This window comes from Coregonus lavaretus, assembly GCF_964263955.1.
Source record: "Coregonus lavaretus genome assembly, contig: HAP1_SCAFFOLD_6471, whole genome shotgun sequence".
Lineage (NCBI taxonomy): Eukaryota > Metazoa > Chordata > Actinopteri > Salmoniformes > Salmonidae > Coregonus > Coregonus lavaretus.
In genome coordinates, this window is record NW_028157766.1 from 15,144 (window position 1) to 32,632 (window position 17,489).

The 17,489-nt window shown below is 40.8% G+C and overlaps 1 protein-coding gene across 1 annotated transcript; it reads left to right on the forward strand.

Annotated features, from left to right (window-relative positions):
- Window positions 1-447: 447 nt before the first annotated feature.
- On the forward strand, window positions 448-17,451 carry LOC311124957 (calbindin-like; the record flags this gene model as incomplete). The annotated part of the gene is made up of 8 exons (XM_084199049.1): window positions 448-526; window positions 1,026-1,102; window positions 11,317-11,391; window positions 12,465-12,545; window positions 12,688-12,744; window positions 17,039-17,116; window positions 17,247-17,302; window positions 17,412-17,451. Coding segments are annotated over 8 exons (543 nt in total), but the record flags the coding sequence as incomplete, so codon positions are not given.
- Between the last annotated feature and the right edge of the window lie 38 nt (window positions 17,452-17,489).

Below are 17,489 nucleotides of genomic sequence, written 5' to 3' on the forward strand. Positions count from 1 at the left end.
ATTTGGAAGATAATGTAACTTTGCATAACTCTTTTTTATCCATTTATGGGTTTTATTTCATAGAGAGCGCTTGAATGGCCCTTAAATGCCAGAATAAAGAAGAGAGCAACTTTTACCCTTTTTTCGGATAGCGCGTTTATCTGGAGGGTGAAATGAAAAGCACGAAAAGCGGGTGCTCATTTAAATGCATCTCACATTCCGGTGCCCCCAGGCGCGCGTCAACGTGCTGCTGAGCTCGCGCCATACCTGCGGCGGGAAGAGAGGAGGCGACTTGGGCGTTTGGCTAGTTTCCCAACGTCGGGGAAGGAGGGGCGACAGTGAAAGATTAGCGTGATAGTGCTCCCTTAAATACCGGGCACCGACTGATCAAAGCGTCCCATTCATAGCAGATCCTCCGCCAGTGCAGCTATCTGGTACGCGCTACCGTCCCCAAACCTAACCGGTGACATGGCAAACGCTTACCTGCAAGGAGTGGAGATCTCCGCATCACAGTTCCTGGATATTTTTCACCATTATGATAACGATGGTAATTTATTCCTTAAGATTGTGGATTATTAATGGGGATGGCACTGAAGTAAAACGATTTTGGGGAAGTTTTGCGCCAAAGACCTGCATGGACCATTTGCGCTTTTCGAAAATATGTAGTAGCCTATATTAAATTAAAAAGTCGATTTGGCTGTCAAGACTGATCTTTTCGGGACATTTGTTCTCTCAACTTTATCCATTGACAATTGGATTGACAAATAATCTATTTAAAACCATTAACTACCCTTTTGTCTAACCATTAGGCTATTGCGAAATTATCAATATTTACAAAACTATAAATTACTGGAAAATATTCTTATAATATTGGGATAGGTTTAGGCACTAAAAATGGAAGTTGTGCATTTTTTCAAAGTATGATTCAGTCATACAGCTGTCATGAAACGGCAAATGATGGATTTGATCCTGTGCATAATGTTCTTACACTTAATGTAGGCTACTTTACACATTTATTTGATTGATTTGGTGCTTACTTCTTGCAGGTAATGGATATATTGAAGGGAAGGAGTTGCAGAGTTTTATAAAAGAACTTCAGCAAGCTCGAAAACAGGCAGGACTTGTAAGTAAACTTAATTATTTTAAACTTTTTCAACTTTAAAACTAGAATTTTGAATGAGAAGTTATGCATAATGATCAATGTATTGGCAGTAGGCCTGACAACTAATTGTCTTCTCAAACTGAACTGTACTTAGTTTTTAAATGCTTTAGGTGAATTCACTGTCAGCATGCAGTCAAAGCGTACTAACCTCTTTTGGAGCAAACTAGTGCTCTCAAATTGTATCCTGATGTCGACAGCAGATTGGAGTTGTATTAATAACATGGCTAACTTAGCTAGCTAACATACATTTTGAGAAAACAAGTTATATTTAATGGCAAGCTAGCTAGCATTAGCAACGTTTGGTGGTCAATGAGCCTGAGAAATAGCTAACCAGATGAACTAACAAACAATGTAACAAAAGTATAATTTTGGATTCTAAAAATACTCCATCAACAGGCTCTGCAATCACAGCAAGTACCCCTTGGGCACTATTCCAGTATTTTGCCATTTAAAACATGTATTTTAAAAGAAAACTCAGGTTTGCCCTCACTGGCCTTCATGTGTTTCAAACATTTTACATTTTAGTCATTTAGCAGACTTGAGCTTCTCCGAGGTGTAGTACTTGAGCGCTGCGATTAGTTGCTCAGAATTCTGGGGCGGGGCTTAGCGAAGGGTCAATTGACATTGATTGATACAGTATGACTAGTTATGAGGTGTCAAGTACATGTCTGGTCTACCAATGTTCCATATGTCTTTCCATGCCTAAACGACTTATGGAACAACCCCATATTCCTGTTGCGTCAGATTGATGGGTTGATGGATGTATTTCCCACGTTTCCATCTTGCTCAACTGTCCGCCCCAATGGGAAAGAGCAGTTTTAGGAAATTCTGTTTTCCATTCTGACCTTGATATTTGACACTGGTATGTTTATTTGTGTCTCAACTCAGCGTTTTGGGGTCTGAATTGGATTGAGTCACCCATTCCTCAGTGTCAAACAGCATTGCACTTTCCTACTTTGCATTTTGGAAAGGTTAAACACTTATTTCCCATTCTGTGTACAAGCAATTAGCCAAGCCTCTGTAAAACAAGCCATTTGGCACTCAATCCCAGATTTTTAAACAGGAGTAATTGCTCAAGGTTTGCCAGACACTGAAAAACACCTTTTGATTTACACTATAGGGAGAGAGCATGTTGAGGAGTTGATTATGGAAAATCGCGGCATTTACCATCAATTTAAGTGTCCATTTACAACTGCCCAATCAATGGTCAGTGAGAAAACACCATTGGAGTGCAATTTGAAGTAGGACTGGAGTTTTTAGCATATCTGACACCACCTTATGCAGAGAGATGCATCTTCCTTTCATACAACATAATCAAGACCTATGTTAGAATATTGCCTACTTTCTACATGTTGCAACGTATTGCCTACTTTCTACGTGTACACTTTGTTCTCCAGTGAGTGTGCAAGGTGGTCTTCTTCCCTAGATGTATCCTCTTGGGCCAGTTTCTCTGAAAGGAAAATTATGAAATGATAATGGTCATAAATTTGGAACATATTTGGTGGTGTGACACTGGGATTTACAGATTTTTTTATTTTTTTTGGACATCATCTCAGGATATGGTTCACATTGTTCTTGAAGCAATGCATTGCTTTTATTGATTGTTTTGGAGATTAAATGCTAATGTAATAATCTACCTAATTTGAGTCCTACTGTGTTAACAGTGCATTCAAAAAGTATTCAGACCCCTTGACTTTTTCACATTTTGTTACGTTACAGCCTTTTTTTTATCCTCATCAATCTACACACAATACCACATAATGACAAAGCGAAAACAGGATTTTAGACATTTTTGTAAATGTATTAAAACTAAAAAACAGAAATACCTTATTTACATAAATATTCAGACCCTTTGCTATGAGACCCGAAATTGAGCTCAGGTGCATCCTGTTTCAATTGATCATCCATGAGATTTTTCTACAACTTGATTGGATTCCACCTGTGGTAAATTCAATTGATTTGACATGATTTGGAAAGGAACACACCTGTCTATATAACTTGCACAGTTGACAGTGCATGTCAGAGCAAAAAACAAGCCATGAGGTCGAAGGAATTGTCCGTAGAGCTCCGAGACAGGATTGTGTCGAGGCACAGATCTGGGGAAGGGTACCAAAAACATTCTGGAGCATTGAAGGTTCCCAAGAGCACAATGGCCTCCATCATTCTTAAATGGAAGAAGTTTGGAACCACCAAGACTCTTCCTAGAGCTGGCTGCCCGGCCAAACTGAGCATTTGAGGGAGAAGGGCCTTGGTCAGGGAGGTGACCAAGAACCCGATGGTCACTCTGACAGAGCTCCAGAGTTCCTCTGTGGAGATCATGGGAGAGCCTTCCAGAAGGACAACCATCTCTGCAGCACTCCACCAATCAGGCCTTTATGGTAGAGTGGCAAGACGGAAGACACTTCTCAGTAAAAAGCACATGACATCCCGCTTGGAGTTTGCCAAAAGGCACCTAAAGGACTATCAGACCATGAGAAACAAGATTTTCTGGTCTGATGAAACCAAGATTTAACTCTTTGGCCTGAATGCCAAGCGTCACATCTGGAGGAAACCTGGCACCATCTCTACGGTGAAGCATGGTGGTGGCAGCATCATGCTGTGTGGATGTTTTTCAGCGGCAGGGACTGGAAGACTAGTCAGGATCGAGGGAAAGATGAACGGAGCAAAGTACAGAGATATCCTTGATGAAAACCTGCTCCAGAGCGCTCAGGACCTCAGACTGGGATGAAGGTTCACCTTCCAACAGGACAACAACCCTAAGCACACAGCTAAGACAATGCAGGAGTGGCTTCGGGGCAAGACTCTGAATGTCCTTGAGTGGCCCAGCCAGAGCCCAGACTTGAACCCGATCGAACATCTCTGGAGAGACCTGAAAATAACTTGCAGCGATGCTCCCCAAAGGCCTGCAGAGAAGAATGAGAGAAAACTCCCCAAAAACAGGTGTGCCAAGCTTGTAGCGTCATACCCAAGAAGATTCGAGGCTGTAATCGCTGCCAAAGGTCCTTCAACAAAGTACTGAGTTAAGGGTCTGAATACTTATGTAAATGTAATATTTACGTTTTTTATTTGTAATAATTTTGCAAACATCTCTAAAAACCTGTTTTTGCTTTGTCATTGTGAGGTATTGTGTGTAGATTGATGAGGGGGAAAAAACAATTTAATCCATTTTAGAATAAGGCTGCAATGTAAACAAAATATGGAAGAAGTCAAGGGGTCTGAAAACTTTCAGAATGCACTGTATATTCCTATTAGAGAAAGGCTCTATAAAACAGACATTAGTCATTACTGAGGTACAGTGAGGGAAAAAAGTATTTGATCCCCTGCTGATTTTGTACGTTTGCCCACTGACAAAGAAATGATCAGTCTATAATTTTAATGGTAGGTTTATTTGAACAGTGACTCTTAAAGGGAGTGCTCCTAATCTCAGTTTGTTACCTGTATAAAAGACACCTGTCCACAGAAGCAATCAATCAATCAGATTCCAAACTCTCCACCATGGCCAAGACCAAAGAGCTCTCCAAGGATGTCAGGAACAAGACTGTAGACCTACACAAGGCTGGAATGGGCTACAAGACCATCGCCAAGCAGTTTGGTGAGAAGGTGACAACAGTTGGTGCGATTATTCGCAAATGGAAGAAACACAAAATAACTGTCAATCTCCCTCGGCCTGGGGCTCCATGCAAGATCTCACCTCGTGGAGTTGCAATGATCATGAGAACGGTGAGGAATCAGCCCAGAACTACACGGGAGGATCTTGTCAATGATCTCAAGGCAGCTGGGACCATAGTCACCAAGAAAACAATTGGTAACACACTACGCCGTGAAGGACTGAAATCCTGCAGCGCCCGCAAGGTCCCCCTGCTCAAGAAAGCACATATACAGGCCCGTCTGAAGTTTGCCAATGAACATCTGAATGATTCAGAGGAGAACTGGGTGAAAGTGTTGTGGTCAGATGAGACCAAAATCGAGCTCTTTGTCATCAACTCAACTCGCCGTGTTTGGAGGAGGAGGAATGCTGCCTATGACCCCAAGAACACCATCCCCACCGTCAAACATGGAGGTGGAAACATTATGCTTTGGGGGTGTTTTTCTGCTAAGGGGACAGGAGAACTTCACTGCATCAAAGGTGAGAACCTCCTTCCCTCAGCCAGGGCATTGAAAATGGGTCGTGGATGGGTATTCCAGCATGACAATGACCCAAAACACACGGCCAAGGCAACAAAGGAGTGTCTCAAGAAGAAGCACATTAAGGTCCTGGAGTGGCCTAGCCAGTCTCCAGACCTTAATACCATAGAAAATACCATAGAAAATCTGTGGAGGGAGCTGAAGGTTCGAGTTGCCAAACATCAGCCTCGAAACCTTAATGACTTGGAGAAGATCTGCAAAGAGGAGTGGGATAAAATCACTCCTGAGATGTGTGCAAACCTGGTGGCCAACTACAAGAAATGTCTGACCTCTGTGATTGCCAACAAGGGTTTTGCCACCAAGTACTAAGTCATGTTTTGCAGAGGGGTCAAATACTTATTTCCCTCATTAAAATGCAAATCAATTTATAACATTTTTGACATGCGTTTTTCTGGATTTTTTTGTTGTTATTCTGTCTCTCACTGTTCAAATAAACATACCATTAAAATTATAGACTGATCATGTCTTTGTCATTGGACAAACGTACAAAATCAGCAGGGGATCAAATACTTTTTTCCCTCACTGTACTTCTGATGTTCTCATAAAAACATATAGTACTAAGGCCTCGATCACACCGATAGCATCATTGCATTTTGGTACACCAGAAGTACATTCATTTCCAATGGAACGCTGTGTCTTGAATTGCGTTGCAGAGGCAGATGCAGTGCGTTCTGTGTGGCGCATACGTTGGATTTATTGAACGTATGCGTCAAACTGTATGCGTAGACAGCTTGACAGAAATGGTAGCAGAAGGTGAATGTTGAACTTTTGTTGAACACATATCCAAATGATGCTGCGTACCATTTTGTGCAATGATGATGTAGGTGTGATTGAGGCATAAAATACACTAATATTGATATTTTGTCCTTGGATATCAATTTATATTTAATCTAGTTGTTTTTTTAACATCTACAGTGGGGGAAAAAAGTATTTAGTCAGCCACCAATTGTGCAAGTTCTCCCACTTAAAAAGATGAGAGAGGCCTGTAATTTTCATCATAGGTACACGTCAACTATGACAGACAAATTGAGCATTTTTTTTCCAGAAAATCACATTGTAGGATTTTTTATGAATTTATTTGCAAATTATGGTGGAAAATAAGTATTTGGTCACCTACAAACAAGCAACATTTCTGGCTCTCACAGACCTGTAACTTCTTATTTAAGAGGCTCCTCTGTCCTCCACTCGTTACCTGTATTAATGGCACCTGTTTGAACTTGTTATCAGTATAAAAGACACCTGTCCACAACCTCAAACAGTCACACTCCAAACTCCACTATTGCCAAGACCAAAGAGCTGTCAAAGGACACCAGAAACAAAATTGTAGACCTGCACCAGGCTGGGAAGACTGAATCTGCAATAGGTAAGCAGCTTGGTTTGAAGAAATCAACTGTGGGAGCAATTATTAGGAAATGGAAGACATACAAGACCACTGATAATCTCCCTTGATCTGGTGCTCCACGCAAGATCTCACCCCGTGGGGTCAAAATGATCACAAGAACGGTGAGCAAAAATCCCAGAACCACACGGGGGGACCTAGTGAATGACCTGCAGAGAGCTGGGACCAAAGTAACAAAGCCTACCATCAGTAACACACTACGCCGCCAGGGACTCAAATCCTGCAGTGCCAGACGTGTCCCCCTGCTTAAGCCAGTACATGTCCAGGCCCGTCTGAAGTTTGCTAGAGTGCATTTGGATGATCCAGAAGAGGATTGGGAGAATGTCATATGGTCAGATGAAACCAAAATAGAAATTTTTGGTAAAAACTCAACTCGTCGTGTTTGGAGGACAAAGAATGCTGAGTTGCATCCAAAGAACACCATACCTACTGTGAAGCATGGGGGTGGAAACATCATGCTTTGGGGCTTTTTTTTTCAAAGGGACCAGGACGACTGATCCGTGTAAAGGAAAGAATGAATGGGGCCATGTATGTATCGTGAGATTTTGAGTGAAAACCTCCTTCCATCAGCAAGGGCATTGAAGATGAAACGTGGCTGGGTCTTTCAGCATGACAATGATCCCAAACACACCGCCCGGGCAACGAAGGAGTGGCTTCGTAAGAAGCATTTCAGGGTCCTGGAGTGGACTAGCCAGTCTCCAGATCTCAACCACATTGAAAATCTTTGGAGGGAGTTGAAAGTCTGTGTTGCCCAGCGACAGCCCCAAAACATCACTGCTCTAGAGGAGATCTGCATGGAGGAATGGGCCAAAATACCAGCAACAGTGTGTGAAAACCTTGTGAAGACTTACAGAAAAAGTTTGACCTGTGCCATTGCCAACAAAGGGTATATAACAAAGTATTGAGAAACTTTTGTTATTGACCAAATACTTATTTTCCACCATAATTTGCAAATAAATACATTAAAAATCCTACAATGTGATTTTCTGGAAAAAATGTTCTCAATTTGTCTGTCATAGTTGACGTGTACCTATGATGAAAATTACAGGCCTCTCTCATCTTTTTAAGTGGGAGAACTTGCACAATTGGTGGCTGACTAAATACTTTTTTCCCCCACTGTATCTTACAACTCATTTACTTTTACCATCTACACAATGGGAGTGACAGATCATAGTAAAGGCCATGTCCATATTTTACAGCAATGCTCAATTTGCAGCATAAAGCCTAATTTATACCTTACACAAGTAACCAACACAAGAACGCAATTAACTATGCATGCAATAAAGTCCACTTCAACAGGCTTACCTCAAGGCCATTTAGCAGTGCTACACATCATACAGTATCTACAGTATCACATTGTCACATGTAACACTTCCCAGTCCCAACATAGACAACCTCAAATGGCTGCCTTTAACTTACTTACTTTATTGTCCCCATGGGGAAATTTTGTTGCAGTGTCATGTACACATTTAAAGTGGCGTTAAATACAAAACAAGATTGACAATACAACTTTCAATAACAGTCACGCACCAATAAAAGTAAGAAATAAGAAATAAAACATTTAAAACATTTAAAACAAAGACTAGCCTGCTGGCCTTACGGGGTCAATGGGAACATTTGCCCGAGCTATTTAAGAGGGATATCACACCTGGCACAAATGATTGTCTCGTTCTATTTTTCCTGCTGAGGGGTGCCCTATACCTACGCCCAGAGGGGAGTAATTCAAAGTCCAGGTACAGGGGGTGACTTGGGTCTAAAATTAAAGCCCAGTGTGTAGTCAAAAATGTGATTTTCCTGTTTTATATATACAGTGCATTCATAAAGTATTCAGACCCCTTGACATTTTCCACATTTTGTTACGTTACAGCCTTATTCTAAAATTGATTCAATTGATTTTTACCCTCATCAATCTACACACAATACCCCATAATGACAAAGCAAAAACAACTTTTTAGAAATTTTTGCAAATTTATAAGCACCTTTGGCAGCGATTACAGCCTCAAGTCTTCTTGGGTATGACGCTACAACTTGGCACACCTGTATTTGGGGAGTTTCTCCCATTCTTCTCTGCAGATCCTCTCAAGCTCTGTCAGGTTGGATGGGGAGCATCGCTGCGCAGCTATTTTCAGGTCTCTCCAGAGATGTTCGATTGTGTTCAAGTCCGGGTTCTGGCTGGGCCACTCAAGGACCTTCAGAGACTTGTCCCGAAGCCACTCCTGCGTTGTCTTGTATGTGTGCTTAGGGTTGTTGTCCTGTTGGAAGGTGAACCTTTGCCCCAGTCTGAGGTCCTGAGCGCTCAGGAGCAGGTTTTCATCAAGGATCTCTCAGTACTTTGCTCCGTTTATCTTTCCCTCAATCCTTACTAGTCTCCCAGTCCCTGCCGCTGAAAAACATCCCCACAGCATGATGCTGCCACCACCATGCTTCACCGTAGCTATGGTGCCAGGTTTCTTCCAGATGTGACGCTTGACCAAAGCGTTCAAGCTTGGTTTCATCAGACCAGAGAATCTTGTTTCTCATGGTCTGAGAGCCCTTTAGGTGCCTTTTGGCAAACTCCAAGCGGGCTGTCATGTGCCTTTTACTGAGAAGTGGTTTCCGTCTGGCCACTCTACCATAAAGGCCTGATTGGTGGAGTGCTGCAGAGATGGTTGTCCTTCTGGAAGGTTCTCCCATCTCCACAGAGGAACTCTAGAGCTCTGTCAGAGTGACCATCGAGTTCTAGGTCACCTCCCTGACCAAGGCCCTTCTCCCTCGATTGCTCAGTTTGGCCTTGCAGACAGTTCTAGGAAGAGTCTTGGTGGTTCCAAACTTCTACCATTTAAGAATGATGGAGGCCACTGTGTTCTTGGGGACCTTAAATTCTGCAGAAATGTTTGGGTACCCTTCCCCAGATCGACAAAATCCTGTCTCGGAGCTCTACGGACAATTCCTTCAACCTCATGGCTTGGTTTTTGCTCTGACATTCACTTTCAACTGTGGGACCTTATATAGACAGGTGTGTGCCTTTCCAAATCATGTCAAATCAATTGAATTTACCACAGGTGGACTCCAATCAACTTGTAGAAACAGCTCAAGGATCATCAATGGAAACAGGATGCACCTGAGCTCAATTTCGAGTCTCATAGCAAAGGGATACTTATGTAAATAAGGTATTTCTGTTTTTTATTTTTGCTAAATTTGCCAACATTTCTAAAAACCTGTTTTTGCTTTGTCATTATGGGGTATTATGTGTAGATTGGTGATGATTTTTGTTTTATTTAATCAATTTTAGAATAAGGCTGTAATGTAACAAAATGTGGAAAAAGTCAAGGGGTCTGAATACTTTCTGAATGCACTGTTTCCACACCATGAGGTTGAAATAATACTGTGGAAATTGCTAAGAAGCTATTTTTGTTTCTTTTTGACCATTTTAATGGAAAACAATCACAGTAAGCTACTAAATTGTTACCCATAAATGATTTGATATTGACATAAAAAACGGCTGCATCTTCTATTATAACTTATTTTTGCTTTCTCTTGAGGCACTTCATGTTCTTCTATGAAAGTACCTGACAATATCAGTGCCTCGTCAACTCCATTCAATTACACTGAACGTGTCAGTGGAGATCTCTATCCCCCCCCCCCCCAGGCATTACATCAATGGCTGGCTGGCTGTGCAGCCAGGTCAACTGTGATACAAGTCAGTATTCGACGTCCATCCATGTCTGAGGACGTCGGAAGATGACGTGGAACCGGCCTCTAGGGGCAACAGTGAGAGCTGTTACCTTCAAGTAGGTTTCGGTTTTGCTAGGGCGTTGTGAACGAGGAATGGCAGATGGGCATAGGCATCTGATTGGAAAGGTTGAAAGTTTTAATCCAGCGATAGAAAGTCGTTTTTGATATTGTTGTTTTAAGCCTATCCCAAACCTTAACCCTTACTTTAACCATTCAGAGTTAATGCCTACCCTTAAGAAATTTGAGTAAATGCCTGAACTTAACCCTAACCTTAAACATTCAGAGTTAATGCCTAAACTTAACCTTAAACACTTTGAAACTTTACTTTTGGAACAACTTCGAAATTTGCCATTTGACAAACATGGATCAACGTCTAATTCTGACGTGAAACTTTGAGAGCTGGTTGGGCCCCTCCGTACATGCATAATCAACGCATCGCGCGGCCATCTGTATGTGTGCAGCGACATGGACTGACCTGTGCCAAAACTCTATTAGAATTGTGCTCTGATGGGTGAAGATTACAGCACTCGCTCCTAATCTAATTCAGATTGGATAACATGGCCGTCTGCTTGGCATGTTAAATGGTGTTTGTGAGGACACAAGGTATACACGGTCTTTAACCACACCAGGTGCCTACTAAACAGCCTTTCTGGATAATTGAGCAGATTACTGAGCCCTCTCATGTTATCAGTGCTTGTATTTCAAACAACTAAAAGCTTCCCTGCATAAAACATAATTACTTGTTATAAGGATGTGTGAATCCCTATTTAATTTCGTTGTTAACTAATTATATGTTTATATGTTGAGATTTGAATGGAATTCTCCAAGGCAAAAGCTACTGCAATTAATTTACACTGTACATTTCTCTCTCTCATAGGAGCTTACAGACCAAATGAAGGCTTTTGTACAGGAATATGAGAAAAATACGGATGCCAAAATTGGAATTGTTGAGGTGAGAGTCTACATAAACTCATGATGCAGTATACACACACAGTAGGTTAAGGCCCACCTAGAATTTTGGACTTTCAGGGACACCGGGTCTTAAAACACTGACAGGTTTAGAGGGGGCTTCTCCCTCTATGAAAGGTGTTAAAATATCATTTTAAAAGACAGTCACTTTAGCCATGCAGGGTCAAGGGTATTCATATCTCTGCTATAGATGGATACTCTGAAGCTTTAGCTGAAAGACAGGGTCCAGACAGGGTCATTCAGCTGTACACAAACACACCCACCCAACCGCGCGCGCACACGCACGCACGCACGCACGCACGCACGCACACACACACACACACACACACACACACACACACACACACACACACACACACACACAATGATTACACACAAATAAATAGAGGTATACACATAATTTGAAAGTGGAAATAACATCTAGTGTGTTTGGAATACGAGATTGCCGTTTAGATTAGATTCCCCAGCAGGATGATGGATGAACAGGAGTCCTGTTTGAAAACACATTTTAGGCATGGGGTGTTTCAATGCCTCCGGATTGGTTAAATTGCTGATGGCTAGTCTAGTCGGAGTACTCTGAAAGTTTAGGACGGGTCTCAAACCGGATTTACAATGCATTCTCAGCAGCCAGCTGGGTTTGCTCATTGGCAAAAACTGGTAGAATCAATATTGTTTTCACGTTATTTCAACAACAAAAAATGTATATGATGACGTTGAATCAACGTGGAAAACTGATTGGATTTGCAAAAAGTAATCAATGTAAGGGAATGTTGTATTTTTTCCACCCAACTTTAACCTAAATCCAATGACATAGTGAAATGTTTTGTTGATTTCACGTTGAATTCACGTTAGTTGACAACTCAACCAAATGTAAATCAAAACTAGACGTTGAAATGACGTCTGTGCCCAGTGGGTGGTGACTAAACTGTCACAGGGTGCCATTCTTTGCCACTGATCAACTGTTACAAATAAATGGGATGTTCAACCAATGTAACCATGTTTCAGGACAATACAGTGTGATCTCTTATATCTTTTCCTATTTTCTCTGTGTCACAGCTAGTACAAATATTGCCCACAGAGGAGAACTTCTTGTTATTTTTCCGGCAACAGTTGAAGTCCTGTGCGGAATTTATGCAGGTATTTTTCTATTAACCAAGATGATCTTTTAAAAATGTTTTCAAGTGGCTCATAAATTACATAAATATAGTTTTTAACTGATTTAACTATTCTCTCCTCATTGATGATACAAACCCCTCTTTCACTCATTGTCTCATTCCAGGCTTGGCGATGTTATGATGCAGACCATAGTGGCTACATTGAAGCAGATGAGCTGAAGGTGAGCAATTCCTGCCGGTGTGTGTAGTGCCTCCCAATTTGTGTCTTGATGAACTGTCTCACTGTCCTCTCTATTTCATTAAGGGGATATAGGCTCAAAATGAGCCTCTGGAGGTCAAGGCTCATCTGGACTGTAACTTGAAATCACTTTTTTATTGTAAATAATTTTGGTAATTGAGCATTTTGTAGGAATCACGGGGGATTTTTATCTTTCTTAACCCCTATACCAAAGTTTCATTCATATACGTTGGCTATAACCTTCCCTAGAGTAGTGTCAAGGAAGTCGTGGAATGATTAAGTTGGATTGATGTGCACTCAGAGTGATAAGAAAGGGGGATCAGAATTCCAGACGTATGCTTGAGGGCCTATGGGTCAGAGGTTAATGTGGGGTCAGAGATCAGACAACCTAGAGTATCTTTCACACCGAGTCGTGCTCAAACTCTTTATGAACTGATTCATGTCTTCACATTAGTATGCATGCCAATACACACATGTATTATAATGTATTTTCATTATCTGGAACAATACATCAGGTACACATAGGCACCAAGACCCATACATCCACCCCCCTCCACACACATGCACACCACAACCCTCTTTCAAACCTCAATAACCTCAATTAATAGTTAAAAGACGTTACAGAGTTAGCTTTGCCCATCAGTGGTTTGATAACGATGACACTGTCAACAGCCAAGCACTTTACTGCAAGACTTAAGAGGTAATTTGGAAGGTGTATCATAGTTAGTTAGTTTTTTTCAGTGTACATGAAAACCATTAAAATATTTAGTTGTACTCAGTGTCATACAGTCAGGTCCAAAATGATTGGCATCATTGATAAAGATGAGAAAAAAAATACTGTATAAAATACTGTATAAAATAATACAAATATTGAGCTATACACTATCTAGAACCTAAAATAATTATTTGGCTGTCCCCATAGGATAACCCTTTGAAGAACCATTTTTTGGTTCCAGGTAGAACCCTTTTGGTTCTATATGGAACCCAAAAGAGTTCTACCTGGAACAAAAAATAATTGCAAACTCCAGGTGTTAACATTTGTTTGATGACATGAAAATATACCTCTTTGGCCACGCACACCAGTGGTGGGTTCGGTGTCGAAAAAAAGATGAATATGCAGAAAATATCCCATACCTACTGTAAAATATGCAGGTGGATCTTTGATGTTATGGGGCTATTTTGCTTCCACTGGTCCTGGGTCCCTTATTAAGGTCAATGTCATCATGAACTTTACCCAGTACCAGGACATTTTAGCCAAAAACCTGGTTTTCTCTGCTAGGAGGCTGAAACTTGGCCACAAGTGGATCTTCCAGCAAGACAATAACCCCAAGCACACATCAAAATCCACAAAGAAATAGTTAGTTGACCACAAAAATCTAAATTTTTCAGTCGCCGGACTTGAACCCTGTTCACAACCTGTGGTTTGAATTGAAGAGGTCCATAAGCACAGATGAAGACTATCATGGATCTGTATGAAGAAATGGTCTAAGATGCCTTCCAATGTGTTCTCCAATCCCATAAAACATTTTTGAAAAAGATTCAGTGCCATTATCCTCACAAAGTGAGGTATTGAAAACAGGGGTGCCAATAAATTTGACCCCTATCTTCTTGTGAAAAAAAATTATTACTTGTTAAACAAAATCTTTCTCTGAGCAACTGTATTAGTATAAAATATAATTTTTCAGTTTTTGTTGAGCATATAATATACAGTGCCTTCAGAAAGTATTCATACCCCTTGACTTTTCCACATTTTGTTGTGTTACAGCCTGAATTCAAAATTGATTACATAGATTTTTTTTCTCACCCATCTACACACAACACCCCATAATGACAAAGTGAAAACATGTTTTTAGAAATGTTAGCTAATTTATTGACAATGAAATACAGAAATATCTAATTTACATAAGTATTCACACCCCTGAGTCAATACTTTGTAGAAGCACCTTTGGCGGTGATTACAGCTTTGAGTCGTCTTGGGTATGTCTGTATCAGCTTTGCACATCTGGATTTTGGGATTTTCTCAAATTCTTCCTTGCAGATTTTGGGGAGTGGTGGCGAACAGCAATCTTCAAGTCTTTACACAGATTTTCAATGGGATTCAATGATCTCAGAGTCTTTCACGTGGCTTTTGGCAAACTCCAAGCGTGCTATCATGTGTATTTTTCTCAGGAATGGCTTCCATCTGGCCACTCTACCATAAAGCCCAGATTGGTGAAGTGCTGTAGTGACTGTTGTCTTTATGGCAGGTTCTCCCATCTCAGCCAAAGAACTCTGTAGTTCTGTCAGAGTGGCCATTGGGTTCTTGGTCACCTTCCTGACTAAGATCCTTCTTGCCCGGTTGCTCAGTTTGGTCGGACGGCCGGCTCGAGGCAGAGTCTGGGTAGTTCCATATTCTTTCAATTTCCCAACGATGGCTGTGACTGTGCTCTTGGAAACTTTCAACACTTTAGAAATTGTTTTATACCCTTCCCCAGATATATGCCTCATCACAATTCTATCTCAGAGCTCTACGGACAGTTCCTTGGACTTCATGGTATAGTTTCTGCTCTGACATGCACTGTCAACTGTGCGACCTTTAATAGACAGGTGTGGTTCTTTCTAAATCATGTCCAAACAATTGAATTGGCCACAGGTGGACTCCAATGAAGTTGTAGCGACATCTCAAGGATGATCAAAGGAAATTGGATGCACCTGAGCTCAATTTGGAGTGTCATAGCAAAGGGTTGTGAATACTTACACTACCAGTCCAAAGTTTGGACACACCTACTTATTCAAGGGTTTTTCTTTATTGTAAAAAAATGAAATAACACATATGGAATAATGTAGTAACCAAAAAAGTGTTAAACAAATCAAAATATATTTTATATTTGAGATTCTTCAAATAGCCACCCTTTGCCTTGATGACAGCTTTGCACACTCTTGGCATTCTCTCAACCAGCTTCATGAGGTAGTCACCTGGAATGCATTTCAATTAACAGGTGTGCCTTCTTAAAAGTTAATTTGGGGAATTTATTTCCTTCTTAATGCGATTGAGCCAGTCAGTTGTGTTGTGACAAGGTAGGCGGGGTATACAGAAGATAGCCCTATTTGGGAAAAGACCAAGTCCATATTATGGCAAGAACAGCTCAAATAAGCAAAGAGTAACGACAGTCCATCATTACTTTAAGACATGAAGGTCAGTCAATACAGAACATTTCAAGAACTTTGAAAGTTTCTTCAAGTGCAGTCGCAAAAACCATCAAGCGCTATGATGAAACTGGCTCTCATGAGGACCGCCACAGGAATGGAAGACCCAGAGTTACCTCTGCTGCAGAGGATAAGTTCATTAGAGTTACCAGCCTCAGAAATTGCAGTCCAAATAAATGCTTCACAGAGTTCAAGTAACAGACATCTCAACATCAACTGTTCAGAGGGGACTGTGTGAATCAGGCCTTCATGGCCGAATTGCTGCAAAGAAACCACTACTAAAGGACACCAGTAAGAAGAAGAGACCTGCTTGGGCCAAGAAACACGAGCAATGGACATTAGACCGGTGGAAATTTGTCCTTTGGTCTGGAGTTCAAATTTGAGATTTTTGGTTCAAACCGCCGTGTCTTTGAGTGAAGGAAAAGCAGCCAACAAGTGCTCAGCATATGTGGGAACTCCTTCAAAACTGTTGGAAAAGCATTCCAGGTGAATCTGGTTGAGAGAATGCCAAGAGTGTGCAAAGCTGTCATCAAGGCAAAGGGTGGCTATTTGAAAATTTCAAATATAAAATGTATTTTGACTTGTTTAACCCTTTTTTTCTTACTACATGATTCCATATGTGTTATTTCATAGTTTTGATGTCTTCACTATTATTCTACAATGTAAAAATAAAGATAATCTCTTGAATGAGTAGGTGTGTCCAAACCTTTGACTGGTACTGTATGTAAATGAGATATTTGTGTATTTCATTTTCAATAAATTTGCTAAACTTTCTAAAAACATGTTTTCACTTTGTCATTATGGGGTATTGTGTTTAGATGGGTGAGAAACATTTTTTTCCATTTAATCAATTTTGAATTCAGGCTGTAACACAACAAAATGTGGAATAAGTCAAGGGGTATGAATACGTTCTGAAGGCACTGTAGCTCAGTATTTGTATTATTTTATACAGTATTTTTTGCTCATCTTTATCAAGGGTGCCAATATTTTTGGACCTGACTGTACCTCCCGGACAGTATTGCATTTAAAATGTGTCTGCTATAGCAGGCGTTGTTGTCAAACTGATCTTTCTGCTTTTGCTTCATTTCCAGAACTTTTTGAAAGATCTGCTTCAGAAGGCTAAGAAACCATATGACGAAAAGAAGCTAGATGAGTATACACATACCACAGTAAGAATCTGGTTTATACTTATGCAGCTGAGAACAGTGTAGCTAAATGGCTACAACAAATAGCTCCATACAGTATAGTCCTTCATTTTCTGTTTTGTGGAGGTTTAATTTGTTCATTTTTCTCTTCCAGCTCAAAATATTCGACTCAAACCATGATGGGAAGTTGTGTTTGGCAGAAATGGCGAGGTCTGCTTATGGAGTTTTGTCCTGTGTGATATGAATGATATATCTGTCTACACATCGTGCTGTATATGACCTGAACACAATTCTTCCAATGTGTGTTTTTTTTTAACAGGCTGCTACCGGATGAGGAGAACTTTCTACTCAAGTTTCAGGTTGGTGGTTATTCCCAGAGTGTGAAAATCAGATTGAC